This window comes from Engraulis encrasicolus, chromosome 17 (genome assembly GCF_034702125.1).
Source record: "Engraulis encrasicolus isolate BLACKSEA-1 chromosome 17, IST_EnEncr_1.0, whole genome shotgun sequence".
In the NCBI taxonomy this organism is placed as follows: domain Eukaryota; kingdom Metazoa; phylum Chordata; class Actinopteri; order Clupeiformes; family Engraulidae; genus Engraulis; species Engraulis encrasicolus.
This window is the reverse complement of record NC_085873.1, coordinates 37,307,734-37,325,356: the sequence shown is the minus strand read 5'-3', so window position 1 is coordinate 37,325,356 and position 17,623 is coordinate 37,307,734. Positions and strand designations below refer to the sequence as shown.

General features: G+C 44.5%; 1 protein-coding gene across 1 annotated transcript in view; it reads left to right on the top strand.

Annotated features, from left to right (window-relative positions):
- Positions 1-13,388, top strand: part of tanc2b (tetratricopeptide repeat, ankyrin repeat and coiled-coil containing 2b) — a 226,036-nt gene extending 212,648 nt beyond the window's left edge. Inside the window, exons 27-32 of the mRNA XM_063220958.1 lie at positions 844-944; positions 1,856-2,540; positions 5,682-5,788; positions 6,409-7,282; positions 8,394-8,682; positions 9,668-13,388. Coding sequence (XP_063077028.1) covers positions 844-944; positions 1,856-2,540; positions 5,682-5,788; positions 6,409-7,282; positions 8,394-8,682; positions 9,668-10,251 — 2,640 coding nt within the window. The 3' untranslated portion in view covers positions 10,252-13,388. The remainder of the gene's footprint in view (positions 1-843; positions 945-1,855; positions 2,541-5,681; positions 5,789-6,408; positions 7,283-8,393; positions 8,683-9,667) is intronic.
- The last annotated feature ends 4,235 nt before the right edge of the window (positions 13,389-17,623 follow it).

Here is a 17,623-nt window from a genome sequence, read left to right as displayed (position 1 = left end):
AAGGGCCCATGTGTGGGAGCTATGTGTTTCAACCCTTTCGTAGGATCCGGTATCCGGTTCAGGATCCGGCAGGATCTTAAGCAGTGGATCCAGTATCCGGCAGGATCATAAAAATCAGGATCTGGGGCATCTCTGCTTTTTACATAGCCTAGGCTTTTCAGTCAGTCTATCACAACCCCAATTGCTGCATGGAGTGAAAGCCCTTCAGAAGCGGCCGTTGAAGGCAGTGTGTCAGTAAGCCAATGAGTGTTAAAAATAGTTTGCGCCAACGTAATAAAAAGGGCCCATGTGTGGGAGCTATGTGTTTCAACCCTTTCGTAGGATCCGGTATCCGGTTCTGGATCCGGCAGGATCTTAAGCAGTGGATCCAGTATCCGGCAGGATCCTAAAAATCAGGATCCGGTGCATCTCTAATTTAAAGGAACCCTTTGTATACATACATTTCCCACTTCCCATACATACATTGCTTTTAGCAGTTTCAGAATTTTCAACCTCTCTTTGATCTCGTTTTGAATAGGGGTTTCCTATAATCTGTCACATACATGTAGTAACTCAGTTTGTCTCATAACACTCAGGCTGAACGCACTGATGATTTGAGTGAATTCCCTTGAGTGAATTCCCTTGAGTGACTGCTTGTTTTCGAGTCTAACTGCAATACATTCACATCAGTCACTTGACAGATGAACACTGTGTGTGTGTGTGTGTGCGTGTGCGTGTGCGTGTGCGTGCGTGTGTGTGTGTGTGTGTGTGTGTGTGTGTGTGGGTGCCTGTGTGTGTGTGTGTGTGTGTGTGTGTGTGTGTGTGTGTGTGTGTGTGTGTGTGTGTGTGTGTGTGTGTGTTTAGGATTTCGGCATGGCTGAGGAGTTTGCCACTAAAGCGCTGGAGCTGAAGCCCAAGTGCTATGAGGCGTTCTATGCCAGAGCTCGCGCCAAGCGGAGCAGCAGGTAAGATATATGTATATTTCATATAATATTATAAACATATATTTTATGATATTGTTATTAATCCCTTTGACATTATAATGAAACATTACCTGGCTGTGATACCACACGTTAACTGTTAACGCCTTATGCCGTGTCCAGACCAAGAGCGAACTACGCTGTCTGGTAGTGTGGGTAGCAGAAAAAGTTTCGCCTTGAATTCACTGTATTCGCTCCAGGCGCAGCATTGATATTTTTGATTCAGCTAATCACATAACGGCTCTGGCTTGACAGCCTGGGACATTCGGAGATATAAACGTTCTGATTGGTTTTCGCCGAACAGCGTCAGAGGGAATTCGCCTATGATTAGCTTGAGTTTAATCGTCAAAATTCGCTCTGGTCGCTCAAGAAGCTTCGCTCCTGGTGAATACGCTTTGGTAGCGCAGGTCGCATGCCCTCCATAGAGAAATAATGACTTACGTTGCTTCGTTCGCTCCGTTCGCTCTTGGTCTGTACACGGCATAAGTGTTATCATGCCAAGCGAAGTAGCAGGTAAGATGTGCAGTGCACACCAATAATGTGTACACCCCTGTTGAAAAGTAACATTTTGAGCAATATTTGAATGAACACACAAGTTATTTCCAAAATGATCATAGAGTAATATGGCAGAGCTTAAGGCAGAAAAATAAGGTCAGTAGTAATTGTATTTGTTCATTTTTGTGTGCGTTTCATCTTGTCTTACATTGAACTTTTACATTTTGAGTATGCACCAGTCCAAAATAGACGTGTGTGAGATTTGAATGAAATCCTATGGAGAGTATGAGGATTTGCTTCGGTAGTCACAGTACATGTCGACTAGCATGTTTCTTTTGGGTGAAATTTAGCTTCCCACTGTTCCAATGTGATGAGTGTGTGTGTTTTGGTGCCCCCTGCAGGCAGTTTGCGGAGGCGCTGGAGGACCTGAGGGAAGCCATGCGGCTGTGCCCCAACAACCGCGAGATCCAGCGGCTACACCAGCGCGTCGAGGAGGAGCACCACCAGACCAGCCAACCGGAGGAGCCCGAGGAGGTCATCTTACCCCCGCCCCCGTCCCCGCCCCCTTCGCCACCGCCGCCTCCCATGGACGAAGAGGGCGAGGAGCGGGACATTCCCGTTCCTGTTCCCCTCCCGCTTCCTGTTCATGTCCCGCCCCCCGAGCCGCGATTGGACGACATGGAGCCGGTGCAGGACCTGTTTGAGGACGAGGACTACCTGGAGCAGGAGCTGGAGAACGCCTCCATTGGCCTGACCAGCCTGCCAATCATCCAGAGCCCGCCCCTCTCCCCGTCCCACCACCACCAGCACCACCAGCACCACCATCACCTCCAGCAGCACCACCACCATCATCCCGCCCACCTGGACTCCTCCTCGGCCTATCACCTGTCGAGCGGCCAGGCCTTTGACTACCACCACCAGAGCCATTCGTCCATGTCCTCCCCCACCCGCCACAGCTACCAATCAGCATCGCCGCCCCTGTCCCCCACGCACCACCACCACAACTCCCACTCGCACCCCCTCTACCACCAACACTCCAGCAGAGCCAGCCCTCCCTTGCACAGAGACACCTCTCCTGGCGACCAGGTAGGCCTATGGCTGTACTGCATGCACATATAAGGGGTGTAAATAATAATCACAATGTATCGATATATCACAAATATAAACTGACGATTGAATCAAATCGTATCGTATCGTGGGGCATTCTTAAAGCGATGGTTCGGAGTAGAATCACCCTAATGCCATTTGAACCGTGACACCCATCCACCTTTACACCCGAAGTGTTTTCTGCCGCAGGCTTACATCAACAGAGTTGCCGTGTTATTCGATGTTTATTCCGGTTAGCTTGACTCAAGCGCATATGGATACTGGGCACCGTCTCCAAACTTTCCCCACAAAAATAACATGTCATGACACCAAACTTCTGCAGTAGCACAAATATGGTCTGTACTCACGAAACGAAGCATTTGGAAGTTTGGAAATAGTCCAGGAGTTTATTATTATCAACACAAGCCGAATAGCTTCTCTGCTGCTAAAGCTGCGCCAACGTTACTTCCGTCATCTAAGACAAGCATGTAAGAGTCCTCAACGAAGCTCATAATATGAACAATGAAAAGTGAATTCAGCATCAGTATTGATAACGAAAATCCTTGTCTAATTGATAGTAGGTAAGATTTGAAATATATTTTAAGTATTGCCTTGAAAATATAAGCCTTAATCACAATTCAGTGAAAACTTTTTTAACACTCTCGTCTGGAAGTTTGTTGAAGACTTTTACGGGCTTGTCTCATATGACGGAAGCAACGTTGGCACAGCTTTAGCAGCAGAGAAGCTATTCAGCTTGTGTTGATAATACTAGACTCCTGGACTATTTCCAAACTTCCAAATGCTTCGTTTCGTGAGTACAGACCATATTTGTGCTACTGCAGAAGTTTGGTGTAATGACATGTTATTTTTGTGGGGAAAGTTTGGAGACGGTGCCCAGTATCCATATGCGCTTGAGTCAAGCTAACCGGAATAAACATCGAATAACACGGCAACTCTGTTGATGTAAGTCTGCGGCAGAAAACACTTCGGGTGTAAAGGTGGATGGGTGTCACGGTTCAAATGGCATTAGGGTGATTCTACTCCGAACCATCGCTTTAAGTATCGAAAATAATCGAATAGCGGCCCCCGCAATGCCCTTGCTCCATAACATAATAGAAGTGGAGAAGTAATTGGAGAAAAGTCATATCTAATTGTATTGTATCCTATCGTGGGGCATTCTTAAGTATCGAAAATAATCGCATCGAATAATAAGATATCAATATTGAATCGTATCGTCAAAGAGGCTGTGATTTACACCCCTAGCACATATGGTGGATTCCAATCTGCAGACTTCTGTCCTCCCTTGCTCACTTGCCTGCTTGTGACCTCATGATGATCTGACGTCACTGACGACAAAAAATTAATTAAATATCTGGTAACGCTTTATAATAAGGTTCTTCTAAGGTTCTTCTAAGTGTTTATAGTCACTAGTAAGCAGGCAGTAATACCCTTACAAGTGCCCAATGACATGCTGATTAATTTTGTTAACATGCTTATTGTGAACATCTGATGAGTAACTTTATTTGAGTAAAAGCATGATAGTCGGTGCACATGGCATCTCATTTGCAATTGGGATGGTGAATGAAAAACAGTCCCCCAAAAATTGTTGTGGCTGGGCTGACAGCTGGGAAACTTTATTGTTTTCTCCACGGAGGCGGGGCCAGGAGGCGGGGCGAGGCCACAAGCACAAGCGGAGGACGGGAGTCTGAATATTGGAATGCACACATGGATAACTTAAATGAGTAATATGTTGGATGTTTGATTTTTGTGATATGTGTTTTGTTTTGTGTAAGGGAACTTGCGCAGTCGGCGCATCCTAACACATAGTATGTCGATGCCAGGCTACGGCTCCGGCCACCATTAGATGTTGATACGTTGCAATACGCGTGCACTCTCATTATTTGATACTTGATACGAGTCCTTGCATCAAAGAATCTTCTAGTAGAGTAAGTACCCCAAACCCTGCCTTCCTTAATGCAAAGGAGTGTGCTCAAGTTCGGTCTCCTAAGGGGGCGTTGTCCCCTCCTTCTTCTTCTCTTTCTGTGGTGTTTGGTGGCGGCTTGCATAAGATGTGCGCTACCGCCATCTACAGTGCTAAGGGAACTCCATTTATTATCAACCTAAAGGGTGCGTTCCAATATGCAACCTTGCGTCCTCCACTTGTGCTTGTGGCCTTATACCAGGAAGTAATACGTCATGATGACATCACTGACAACAGCATTATATTTCAATATCTCGCAAAAGCTCAATTCTAAAGTCATTTTGTCATTTGCAATTGGGATGGTGAATGAAAAACAGTCCCCTAAAATTTGTTGTGGCTAGGCTGACAGCTGGGAAACTTTATTGTTTTCTCCACGGAGGAGGGGCCAGGAGGCGGGGCGAGGCCACAAGCACAAGTGGAGGACGCAAGGTTGCATATTGGAATGCACACAAAGTCTCCAAAGGTCTCCTAAAGGGGCGTTCACCTGACATCACATGGATCCAGGAAACATATGGGCTTGATGTATATCTCTACTAGACAATTCTTTGCTTGTGTCACTGCATCACTGTAAAAACACTTCACTACATCACTAAGCGCCTCTTGGGTCGTGTTAGCTTTCGTTACTCACGTCGACTATGTAAGCGGCCTAGGGCATGATGTTGTGGATATGTTGGATGGGCATATTCATGCGAAAACGTTTATTTCCATCAAAACATATAGCCGATAGTTTTGTGTCACGGGTCACGTTTAAAGGGACACTGTGTGAGATTTTCAGTAGTTTATTTCCAGAATTCATGCTACTCATTCACAGTTATTACCTTTTCTTTTTCATGAATAATTACCACTATCAAATTCTAAGTGTTCATTATCACTGGGAAAATTGCACTTTTCATACATGAAAAGGGGGATCTTCTCCGTTGTCTGCCATTTTGAATTTCCAGAAATATAAATTTTTAGCTGCAAAATGTACTACACGTTAGTTCTGCTAGTTAATATTAGTTCATTATTTAGTGAATATTCACGAAAAGATCAATTTTAGCAATAGACAACACCGTTTCAATGACCAGCATAGTTGCAATACCTACTCTGGCCACCATCCTAGTCTACACAGTGCACCTTTAATTTCCTTTGGGATCAATAATGTATCTCTACTCTTGCAGCATGCGTACCGGTTCAGCCCCCCACCACCCCCACCTCCCTCCTCCTCCCAGGGCATGGACTACCACAGCCCCCCACCCTCCCCTCTCAGGCGCAACACCCCCTACAGGTAAAGTGCTTTATTTCGCTACGTCATTAGAGTACACAGCCACGGAAAAAAAATTGAGAGACCACTTCGAAATGTTCAGTTCATCTGGTTTTACCATCGATAGGTACGTGTTTGAGTAAAGCCAACATTGTTGTTTCATTCTACGTATAAACTACTAACAACATTTTCCTAGCCTGGTAAACCAGCGCCACCTGCTGGACGCTGAAAAATGTTCAGCTACATTTAGGCTGGTTTATCAGGCTAACATTTTCCCCAAATTTCCTATCCATAGTAAAATCAGAAAAGCTGAACATTTCGAAGTGGTGTCTCAATTTTTTCCAACGGCTGTAGATGAGAAATCTTTTTTTATTATTGTAATTATGATTATGATTATTATTATGATTATTATTGTTGTTATCAGTCATCTGCGGAGCAGGAGTTGTATGTTATGTTGTATGGGTATGTGAGTGAGTACTGTATGTTATGCAGTGATTGTTGAAGCCCAAGACAAATTTCCGTCTGGGAACAATAAAGTACACTCTAACTCTAATCTGTGAGCCACTTTTCGGTCAACTGATGTATTAAATGTTTTATATCAACAAAATTGACCTTTTTATTGACTTGACTACTGCCCCCTACAGGGCAAGTCCTCCGCTAGAGACCGTCTGCATGTACCGCTCCCAGTCCGGCTCCCCCGGACGCTACCAGTCCGACCCGGTGGTACCGGTCCCACTACCCTCGGGCCCTCTACCGGTCCCCGTGTCGCTACCGTCCCGGCCCAAGTCTCCCCTGTCCAAGATGGCCAGCCAGCGCTCCTTCCAGCTCCAGTCGCAGCCCTCCCAGTGCTCCTCCCAGTCCCCCCAGCAGCAGCAGCAGCAGTCCCAGCACCACAACCACCGCCTGCAGCCCTCCATGGCCCAGATCGTGCGCACCAACAGCCAGCAAGGGGGCGGCAACGGTGGCTACGGAGGAGGGGGAGGAGGGGGCGGCATGGGGAGCCAGCTGACGCCGCACCCGCTCAACAGCAGCCGATACCAGGGCACGTCGATGGACGAGAGAGGCCTGGGCGTGGAGAGGAGCCTGGGGGTGGAGAGGGGCGGGTTGGTGTACCAGCCGTCGCTGGACGGACGGCCCATGCCACCTCTGCAGGTGCAGTCCAGCCTGAGCGCGGGGGCGCTGTGTCAACACGGGGGTAGGGGAGGCGGGGTGAACCCGATGGGGGTGATGGAGGCGGACTTGACCCCCCAGCAGCGACCCACCTCCGCGTACCCCAGGCAGGGAGGCGGAGGTGGAGGAGGAGGAGGAGGAGGAGGAGGTCCGAGCGGGGGGTTGCGGTTTAGCCAGACCCCGCAGATCAGCCGGAGCCAGTCGGCGGCGTACTACCCGGTGTCGAAGCACGATTTGGACCGGGAGCGGGAGCGGGTGGTGGCGCAGTCCGGAGTGCAGGTGTGTCAGCTGGGGTCGCCAGAGATCCCACACCTGGTGCGCAGACCGATCAGTGCCAGCCCCAATGAGGTCAGTGGAAATGCATATAGGTCTACACCAGGCTTGTACGAAATTCCGAATGGAAAGAATTTCAATTCAAAATAATGCCATAATACGAACACTAGGTGGTGCCATTACCGTGAATTTCTTTGAATTTAATCTACACCACCCATTGAAAGTACATAGAACACCACCACCTAGTGTTCGTATTATGGCATTACTTTGAATTGAAATTCTTTCCATTCGGAATTTCGTACAAGCCTGGTCTACACTGGTATCTAGGGCTGTAACGATATTGTATCGTATCCAGAAATCGTGATACACAGACTCACGATACTGTATCGCGATACCAAGGAGCCAGTATCGTGATATGGCCTTTCAAAGTTTTGTTACCCATCAGTCCAAAAAACAACCACATGATATGAAGTCATAGTGCTTCCAAGCTTCAAATCATCATCATTATTATATTTAAACTTTCAATAATCATTACTAGCCTCTTTAAACCTATTCTACCAATAAACTATCGTAGTTTTTATTCATAATTTTATTTTATAATGTGGAATCGTGGGATACATCGAACCTTAGGTAATACATCGTGATACGAACCGAATCGTGAGTTGACCGTATCGTTACAGCCCTACTGGTATCGTTTTTATATTTTATTATACTGTATTTTACAAGTTAAAGAAATTTAGTAAGTGAAGAATTCTTGCACACCTCCTTGGTCAGGTGCGTAGCAGTGGAAGTCCTAGGTCACCAACATTAAAGCAAAGAAAGCTCCCGCACACGGTTCAAATTTGCGTGGTTTACTGCAACGTTTCTGTCTACTGACCTTCTTCAAGCAATTCAAGCAATTCAAATTCAAAGAAGTTAAAGAAATGCAACCAACGTGGGAAATTTACAGCTGCTCATGGGTTCTCAATTTTTGATTTCCCCTGGCTGCGCGACCCAGGCTGCGCACAACTCAACCTCTGTTGGAAACCGCTGTCGGTCAAAAAATTATCTCACGTGGTTGGCTGCCAGTGTCTTGCCCTTCCTCACAACACTGTGTTGATGTGACAGAGTGAAAAGCCAGTAACCTTCTAACCGATTTCTCTTCACATTATTATAATTTTTCCTTCTCCCTTTCTTTCTTCTCAAGGTCAAGCAGCACATGTCGGCGCCCCGGCCCCTGATCCACTCCCAGAGCGTCAGCATGCGCTTCTCCCCGTCCAGCAGCAGCATCTCCGGGGGCGGCTCGGCCTGTAATCTAGCCCCAGGCTTCAGGCCGGCCTCCTCCATCAGCCAGATGGAGATCCCTCTGCAGCTGGCCTACGACCGCCACGACGACCTGTCCGCCATCTCGCCCTCCTCGCAGGGCCTGGACGGCCGCGGGGTGGGGGTCGGTGGAGGTGGTGGAGGTGGAGGTGGAGGGTTGTACGGAGGCGAAGGTGAGTAGAGTAGAGTAGAGTATCATGGGGGTGCTGTACGGAGGCGAAGGTGAAAGCGCAAGACCCCGTTTTTTTAAAATCATTTTTTTACTGTATTTAGACCTATATTGTCTTTATAGACCGTACAATGACATTCTAAAAATATTTACTGTACTGTACAATTGTACAATACTGTACAATTGATTGATTGATTGATTGATTGATTGATTGATTGATTGATTGGAAATGACAAATGAGCAACTTTGACTTTGACTCCATAGTTCCAACCCCCTTTTATACAAATGTGCACGGCCTGGAATGATTAAATTCAATAGGATTTCATGTTCATACAGGATGGTGTCGCAGAGTATGCATAATTCAAGATTCAAGATTCAAGATTCTTTTAATAGTCCCGAAGGAAATTTGTCTTGGACATTAAATGGACAACATAGTCAAAAAACTTGTTTGCCTAATAATTCTGCATGCTGTGGATATAAAAAACAATTTGATTTATTTATTGATTGGAAATTATAAATGAGCAACTTTTGACGTCTTAATTTATTGTTTAAGGTGCCCTCTCGATGACTTTGACTTTATGTGTTTATTGTTGAAGGTGCCCGCTCGATGACTTGACTTTTTGTTTTCTTATTGTTGAAGGTGCCCTCTCGATGACTTTGACTTTTTGTTTTACGTATTGTTGAAGGTGCCCGCTCAATGGCTTTTTGTTTTTATTGTTGAAGATGCCCGCTCGATGACTTTGACTTTTAGTTTTTATTGTTGAAGGTGCCCGCTAGATGACTTTGACTTTTTGTTTTCTTATTGTTGAAGGTGCCCGCTCGATGACTTTGACTTTTTGTTTTCTCATTGTTGAAGGAGCCCGCTCGATGACTTTGACTTTTCGTGTTTATTGTTGAAGGTGCCCGCTCGATGACTTTGACTTTTCGTGTTTATTATTGAAGGTGCCCGCTCGATGACTTTGACTTTTCGTGTTTTCTCGTTGTTGAAGGAGCCCGCTCGAGAAGCACCCCTTTCATGGGCATCATCGACAAGACGGCGCGCACGCAGCAGTACCTGCACCAGCCCACCTCGCGCCACGGCGGCTGGGCCATGACGTCCATGGACAGCGGTCTGGGAGGCAGCGGCAGCATCACCAGCCCCACGTCACCCGGCAACCTCATCCACCAGGCCTCCGTCGCCTCGGCGACCGGAGGGCCCTCCTCCTACAGCCCACCGGCGTCGCTGGGCAACATCGCCTACTACAACAAGACCAACAACGCGCAGAACGGCCACCTGCTGGACGACGGGGAGTACTACAGCAGCGCAGTGGGCGGCGGCAGCAGCCAATCGCAGCCCTCGTCGCTGGGCAAACTGGCCAATGGCAGCGCGCGCGACCGCGACCACCGGGACCACATGATGGAGCGGGTCAGCAGCCAGGGCCCCACCTACCAGGACGTGAAGGTGGCGCGCACGCTGCCTGTGGCCCAGGCGTACCAGGAGAGCATCTACCGCCAGCTGTCCAGGGACAACCGCCAGGCGCCCACCTCGCCCATCAAGCAGCCAAAGAGACCCTTTGTGGAGTCCAACGTCTGACAACAACTACAACAACAACAACAACAACAACAGCAACAACAACACAGCGCCCCCTCTGGAGCATGAGCGCCATGAGGATGAAGGTGTGTGAATGATGACTGTGTGTGTGTGTGTTTGTGTGTTTATTTGTTGGTTAGTCTGTATGGTAAGGAGATGAGGAAACAGTTTGAAGCCGAGAGAGTGAGAGAGAGAGGAGATTGTAAACAATTTGCTAACAAATGATCTAGGTGGTGAAAACTGTTATTATTACAATTTTGTTTTGTTTACTTTTTTAAAAGAATGAATATATATATAGACGTACAAATATATATATAAAGGCACAGATTATCATTGTGAATGTTAGGCACGAACAGTAGGGGTCGGTGATCCAATGAATAGGGGTCGTGGACCGGACTGGAACCAGAATTGGTCCAATGGGAGTCCAACGTTACTCCCGCAGGCCTGCTGTCTCACAGACGAAGACAGCCAATAGTCATTGCTGCAAACTGCGACCTGTAGCGGTTAAGTAGCTTACTGTATGTATTACTCTTAGTTTAAAACAAGCTTCTCGTCTGTGGCTTCTAAAGTAGTGTATTACTGGATTTTACTGTATTTAAACAGCAAAAAAAGAAAACACGCAACCTCATGAATCGACTACTACTGCTACTAGGGCGCCATGTGAAAGCACATGATACTGCTAAAATCTCAGTACGGCTATACAGACCCTGAAGATTAGCATAAATACTGATAAAGACTAGTGGGATGAGGAGGGGAAAGGGTAGAAAGAGAATGTGTGTGTATGTGTGTGTGTTTGTGTGTTGGAAATGTTGAATGGGAATGAGAAACTAGGGCAATTTAGACTTCTCTGTTTCATCCAAACTTTTAAAATATGGACGAGGAAAACAGACTCGCATATGGAAGCTAACGCTGGACTGTGCAAACGCGTAAAGGAGAGATTCTCTACTAAATGACTCAGAACTCTGTACTTAAAGAAAACTACTAGAGGAATCTTTATACGCCAGTTCCATAATGTATAGAAATTCGCATTACGTAAATTACATTATAAATCCATATATAAGCTTAGCGTTTGTTTTCGTTTGATCTTCTTTTTTTCTCATTAGTGGAAAGAAAAAGGGATGTGTGCATTGACTGTAACTTTCCACATTTTAGTCTGTTGAAAACTTGACCACGTCCTAACATGAATGTTTTCCACCTAGGAGGACATGAACATTTTGATTTGTTATAAACTGTTACTGACGTTGATGAGTCAACTTTTAGCAATGCTAATTGCTAAGCTACTGAAGCTAACGGATAGTCAACTGCTTTTTCCGCACACATCAGGTGTAACAAAGAGGATGTTTTGTTTACCTTTTTTGTTGTTGTTTTTTTTTTCAATTTTTGATTAAGTTAGAGATGTGATGCAGTCATGCATTTTAGAAAACACTGGACAGTATATTTCTAAATGAGTTTGTTTCGTTGTATTATTATGGTATACTTCACTGATGAACACTGCAATGAGATTAAGGTTGAATGCCTTCCGTGATCATAGCACCGAGGACTTACACAAAAATGTGTAAGTACTGAAATGTCCTTCGCACAAATACAGAAAAATGGAACCAAGGTGTGTTTCAAACTAAAGGAGACAAGAAGCTATGTAGAAAACATATATATTTTTCGTTCTTTTATTATCCTGATTATTATAATTATTATTATTAATACTATTTTTTGTTGTAATGGCACATCTACTGCACAATTTTTTCTGTGATGTTTCTTAACCAAGAGCACTTTATTAATTTGAAGTAGTATATTCTTATTAAGTTGTTTGAGAGGGCGTAGATGTTTTTCAGCCTCTGACTTGGTTGTTGATGGTCGTGGTGGGGGGAGGCATGCCCCCTCCATCATGCAACAGTTCTGAAGGAAATTAATCTGTGTTTATTACTGTAGGTGTATCTTTTTTTAGAAACTAGCCAACTGTACTTTGTTCTTGGTGCAATTAATTGAACTCTGACGCGAACACGTTGAACAAATGAATGAGTTGGAGAAAAACAAATGCGTGACACAAGTGAGTGAATGGATGCGAGAGAACAAATAACGTTAAAGGGAAAACGCAAAACTGTTTGTAAACGTATGTGTACATATATAGAGAAAGAGCCTTTCTAGACCCCATTGTAACTGCTGTAAATAAGAAGTGCGCTATTACGATAGTTTTATTACCCCCCCTTACCCCCATCTGAAGTGTTTAACCAAGTTTAGCTTGTGAGCCGGTTGTCACGGGAGCACTAAGCGGTTCCATTACCCAGTAACCACTGCTGCTGCCTATGTATTGAGGCCATAGACATAGACATAATACTATATATACAGTATGTCTATGGCAGTGAGGCTCTTAAAGGGGGTTCGCATCCTCTCAGCACACCTCTCGCTGGCGCCACCCATGGGTGGACAGTGGAACTGGCCCCTTCAGGACAGGACAGGTCAGCCTAGCTGTACTGTCTGCTGCTAACGAAAACAAAGGATTGAAAAACTATATACGGAAGAAATAGAGATATATAGCCTACTATATATTGAGAGAGATGGATGAAAAGGTGAATGGTGAGTGTAGACCAGATCATTGCCTGCTGAGGATTTCTATACTATAATGTAAAGGGTTCTCAGTCAACAAGGGATGTTAGACTACACGATGGCATGTAAAATTTACTTCTCAGCATCCAAAAATAACACAGAAACACTTTATTGTTCTCGATGATCTAGCCGTATGAAAGATACTAAACTGCTAACAGGTCTTCGACAGTGATAGCCTACCACTGGCTATGACTGAAGTGAACTGCAATACTACTGTGTGGGTTGGGTTGGAACTTTTCGACTAACTAGGAAATTAAGTCGTTTGTGTTAACTTGCTCAGGATGTCCTGGGATCATCAGGCAGATAGACAGACAGCCAGCCAGACAGGCAGGCAGGCAGTCAGACTCAGTAACCATGGAAACGGACCACTATACCAGACTCTATAGAGTATTACTTCCACTGTTCCAGAAACGCCCCAGGTGACACTAAACGAGGACTCGCTCGCAATGAGCTGGGACAGGTGACACTTGAGATGTGGTGACATGGGGACTGTCCCTTTTATTGGGATGTTCCCATGACTGTACTGTCATTATCTTTTTCTTTTTTTAATTAGTTTATTTAATTCGTCCCCTAGTTTATTTCCAACTGTAAATGATTTTGTTTGTTTGTTTGTTTGTTTTTCTTTGCTGTAAATAGTGAGATGCATGTTTAGGCTCTAGCCCTGTATTCCCAGACTTCCAGATTTAGGACATTAAGAACAGCTCACATGCGTGAAATGAAACCCCTCTGCCCCCCTCCCCCCCCCTCTGTAGTATCCAATTGGTGTGACCTTTTGAAGGGCGCATACATTGCCCAATCAGACTCCGCTGATAAAAACAGGTGTCCTGCCTCCAATCCATTCCAACCGCCAGCTTACCAGGAGCAAACATACGCACTGATAGACTAACATATACACACTCACAATCATGTATGTACACACACACACACGCATACACACACGCGCGCACACATACACAAAGACAAACTGGGACAGCTTTACTTAATTTCTCTTCATTTTGACTTTGGTTTGGAGTTCATTGTAACTGCTTGCTGGACAGAGTTCTAGTGTCTGTACACGTGAGCTTTCTGAGCGCTGTGACATAACAACCACTTTAAAAAAAAGTCAAAACAACAATTTAACAGAAACCAATAAAACCGAATGTGTTTTTATCATGTGACATGGGAATGGTCATTTTTTTCATACATGGAAGGAATGCATCACCACTTGAAAGAATTACTGCAAAAATCAGCACAGTTGTGTACAGTAAAGGAAAGAAAAATAAAGTCTTAACGTAATTTACTCTATAGCCTATACTTTCGGAGTACAGAACTAAATGCAGGCACAGGTATTTCAACGGTTTGATTGATCTGTTCAGGGTTCGCTGGTGGCATAAATGCATTACATAAGCATAGATATTAAGCATGATGATATTTACGTCAACTAAAATCTCTATTTAGTATATATCTTACGGACTAAGGTAATGCAGACTTGCAATGACAACCTTGGTATATTTCCTAATCCTAATAATCAAGGAGCTTTATTAGCTTTGACTTGGAAATTTAGCTGTAAGGCAACTTGCCCACCTTTGGCAAAAGTCCAACTTTCGGAGTCCAGTATGTCTTAAAACTCCTTTGTCTCCTCCTTCCGCTTTTCATTAATTTAAAGGTGCACTGTGTAATATTTTTAGTACTTTATTTCCAGAATTCATGCTGCCCATTCACAAATGTCACCTTTTCCACGAATACTACCATGATCAAGTATTCATTGTGACTGGGAAAATTGCATTTTTCATACATGAAAAGGATCTTCTCCATGGTCCACCATTTTGAATTTTCAGAATTTTTTTTTTTTTGGCTGCAAAACTTCCTGTGTTTTGGTCATACAAGTTAATATTAGTTTATTATTTAGTAAATGTTCATGAAAAGATCCCATTTGGCAAAAGGCAGCACCACTTAATGAGCGGCATAGTCGCGATACCTTATCCTAGTGCACCTTAAAAGAACAGTATGCCTTGTTTCCATTCTGAACTATGTTCTTCTTTGATCTGGCACAAGTCCGTGCACCGTATGCAAGGGCTTGGTCACTTCTAACTTCAGGCAGATTCGGTTCCCAATACCAAGCCGAGCAAGCTAAATACTTACAAAGTAGTTAAGGGCTCCTGACTGATTGCAGGCACGTGCAAAGACCAGACAGGTACGCAAGAACCTGTCTCAGATCAGAGAAGAACATAGTTCAGTATGGAAACAGTGGAAACTGTTCCATTAAGTACTTGTATTAATAAGTAATAAGTAATGTTCTTACTCGTTTCAGGTTCATTCAACCTGCCAAACAGATAGACACTTCAGAATAGGGCAAATGTATAAAATGAACAAAGAACATGTTACAGACAGAATTGAACAATTAGCGAACAGCGATTGCTACGCATTTCTTAACAAATGTCTTAACTATATGAACAAATGCACAGTCATCTCCTTACTCAACACCAAGTCTCTGAACAATGCAATAAAGTAATCGCTTTTTCCATTTCAGAAGGCAACATTTGCTGGAAAGCAAACTGCATGTCTCTGTGATGAGGTGAATCGGGTGGATGACTCCAGTTTTTCCATGTGTGCAGTTTTTTGAGACGAGGTACAACAACCTCTGATGCGAAGAAGAGACATGTTGCAGGTTTTTCCATTCTGTGCGTTTGTGTAGTTTTTTTTCAGGCGACCATGCTTTAAAGTCATTCTGAAGGTCAATGAGCATGATTACCTTACACGTGAGGAATATTTCAATGTTTATGGAATGGTGGCATGTATTTGGTTCACCCACAAGTCATGTGATCTCTTTACTCATTCCGAATATGCCTGTGCTTCGGGAATATTCCGTTTGCAGAACAATGTTCCACAAATGTAAACAGAATATTCCAGAAGTTTATTTAAACCCAATACTGCAGTCAGTGAAAGTGTGAAAGCCCAACTGGGAAACTCAGCACTCTACAGCACACAAGTGAATACTGCACGCTGCACAAAACGAAATTGCATGTATGCCTCACCTGTGCAAGGGGGCAGCCCCCAATGGCGCCCCAAAAGGGACCAGTGCGGCAGGACCGTACCATTGGTCAGGGTACCTCAGTCATGGAGGAGAATGTGGGAGGGCACTGATTAATTACTCCCCCCACCAACCTTGGCGGGTCAGGACTTGAAGCAAACTTTGGGCTGCAAGTCTGACGCCCTAACTGCTTATCCATGACTGCCCTGTATGTTGAGATATAAGTTGCTGGTGAATAACTGGACATCACCAGCTACAGAATCTCAGAAGCCAGATGGAGAACTATAGATCAAAATACTAGAGGGCATCAAAAAGCTAGTGCACCATAAACGTATCAGGCTCATTGCAGGAATACCAACAAAGGTAGTTAACGTTTTAAATCATAGCATGTCACCTAAAGGAACAGGCCGCATTTCTAGAATCGAGTCCGTTCGTTTCCTACTTCCCCTCAAGTTAGATAATTTGGTTTTGACGTTTTTCATGTCTTCCAGCCCTTCTCCAAGTCTGGGGATATTACTCCCTAGAGTTCTTTTTTAATATCTTAACTCCCGTCCTCCCTTGCCTGCTTGTGGCCTGGTGACGACATCACTGACGACAGAAGTGTATTTCAATATCTCGCAAAAGCGGAACTCTAATGTCATTTTCTCATTTGCAATCGAGATGGTGAATGAAGGATAATCCCCCAAAAGTTGTTGTGGCCAGGCTGACAGTGGGTAAACTTTATTGTTTTCTCCACGGAGGCAGGGCGTCAGCAAAACATGAGGCCACAAGCAGCACAGGCCGAGAACAGGAGTCCGCATGTTGGAATGAACCTCCAAATTCCAGGCTAGTATGTTAGCTGCTAGTTAGCTAGCTGGTACCATTTCGTTCAATTGATACATGATACCTTGGAGGTACAAGTTGCAGCATCAGAGTCAGAGAACAGGAGGAAGGTCAAATTCAATTATTTAAAGGTGCACTGTGTAATATTTTTGTAGTTTATTTCCAGAAATCATGCTGCCCATTCACAAATGTTACCTTTTTCATGAATATTTACCACCACCACCAATTTCTAAGTATTCATTATGACTGGGAAAATCGCGTTTTTCATACATAACATGAAAAGGGGGAGCTTCTCCATCGTCCGCCACTTTGAATTTCCAGAAACAGACATTTTCAGCTGCAAAACGTGCTGTTCTTTGATTAAACTAGTAAATATTGGTAGAGTATTTAGTACATATTCATTAAAAGATCAAATTTGGCAACATGCAGCACAGTTTCAATGAGCAGCATAGTTGCAGTACCCATTCTGGCAACATCCTACACAGTGCACCTTTAACTAGATGGTGGAGTGTTTCTTCAATGCCATTTCTTCTGAACTCATAACCTTTGATGAGTAACACCATAGGGTGGCACTGGAGCCTATTACCCCGTACTGGCCGGAATATAAGACATGGTTCTTGTTCTAAAAATAGTGCTTTCAAAAGAGGGGTCGGCTTTTCGCGGATTAGACAAAATAGCGCTAAAATAAAATTTTGATTCAACCTCAATGATTTGGCCACCCTCCTTCACAACAATGCCGCAACACTCAATAATGAAATGGTGAAGAGATTGTTTTGTCCTTGTTACGTTATGAATGCCATCACCTGACAGTGGAAGTTAAACTGATGGATGGGAAATGAACACCGATTTGACGAACAACCTGTATGTTTTGGATGCTGTTGTCAACAAGTCATTGCGCAGGGTAGTAGTACCAGTCTTGTAACCCCACCAGTGAGCAAAGAG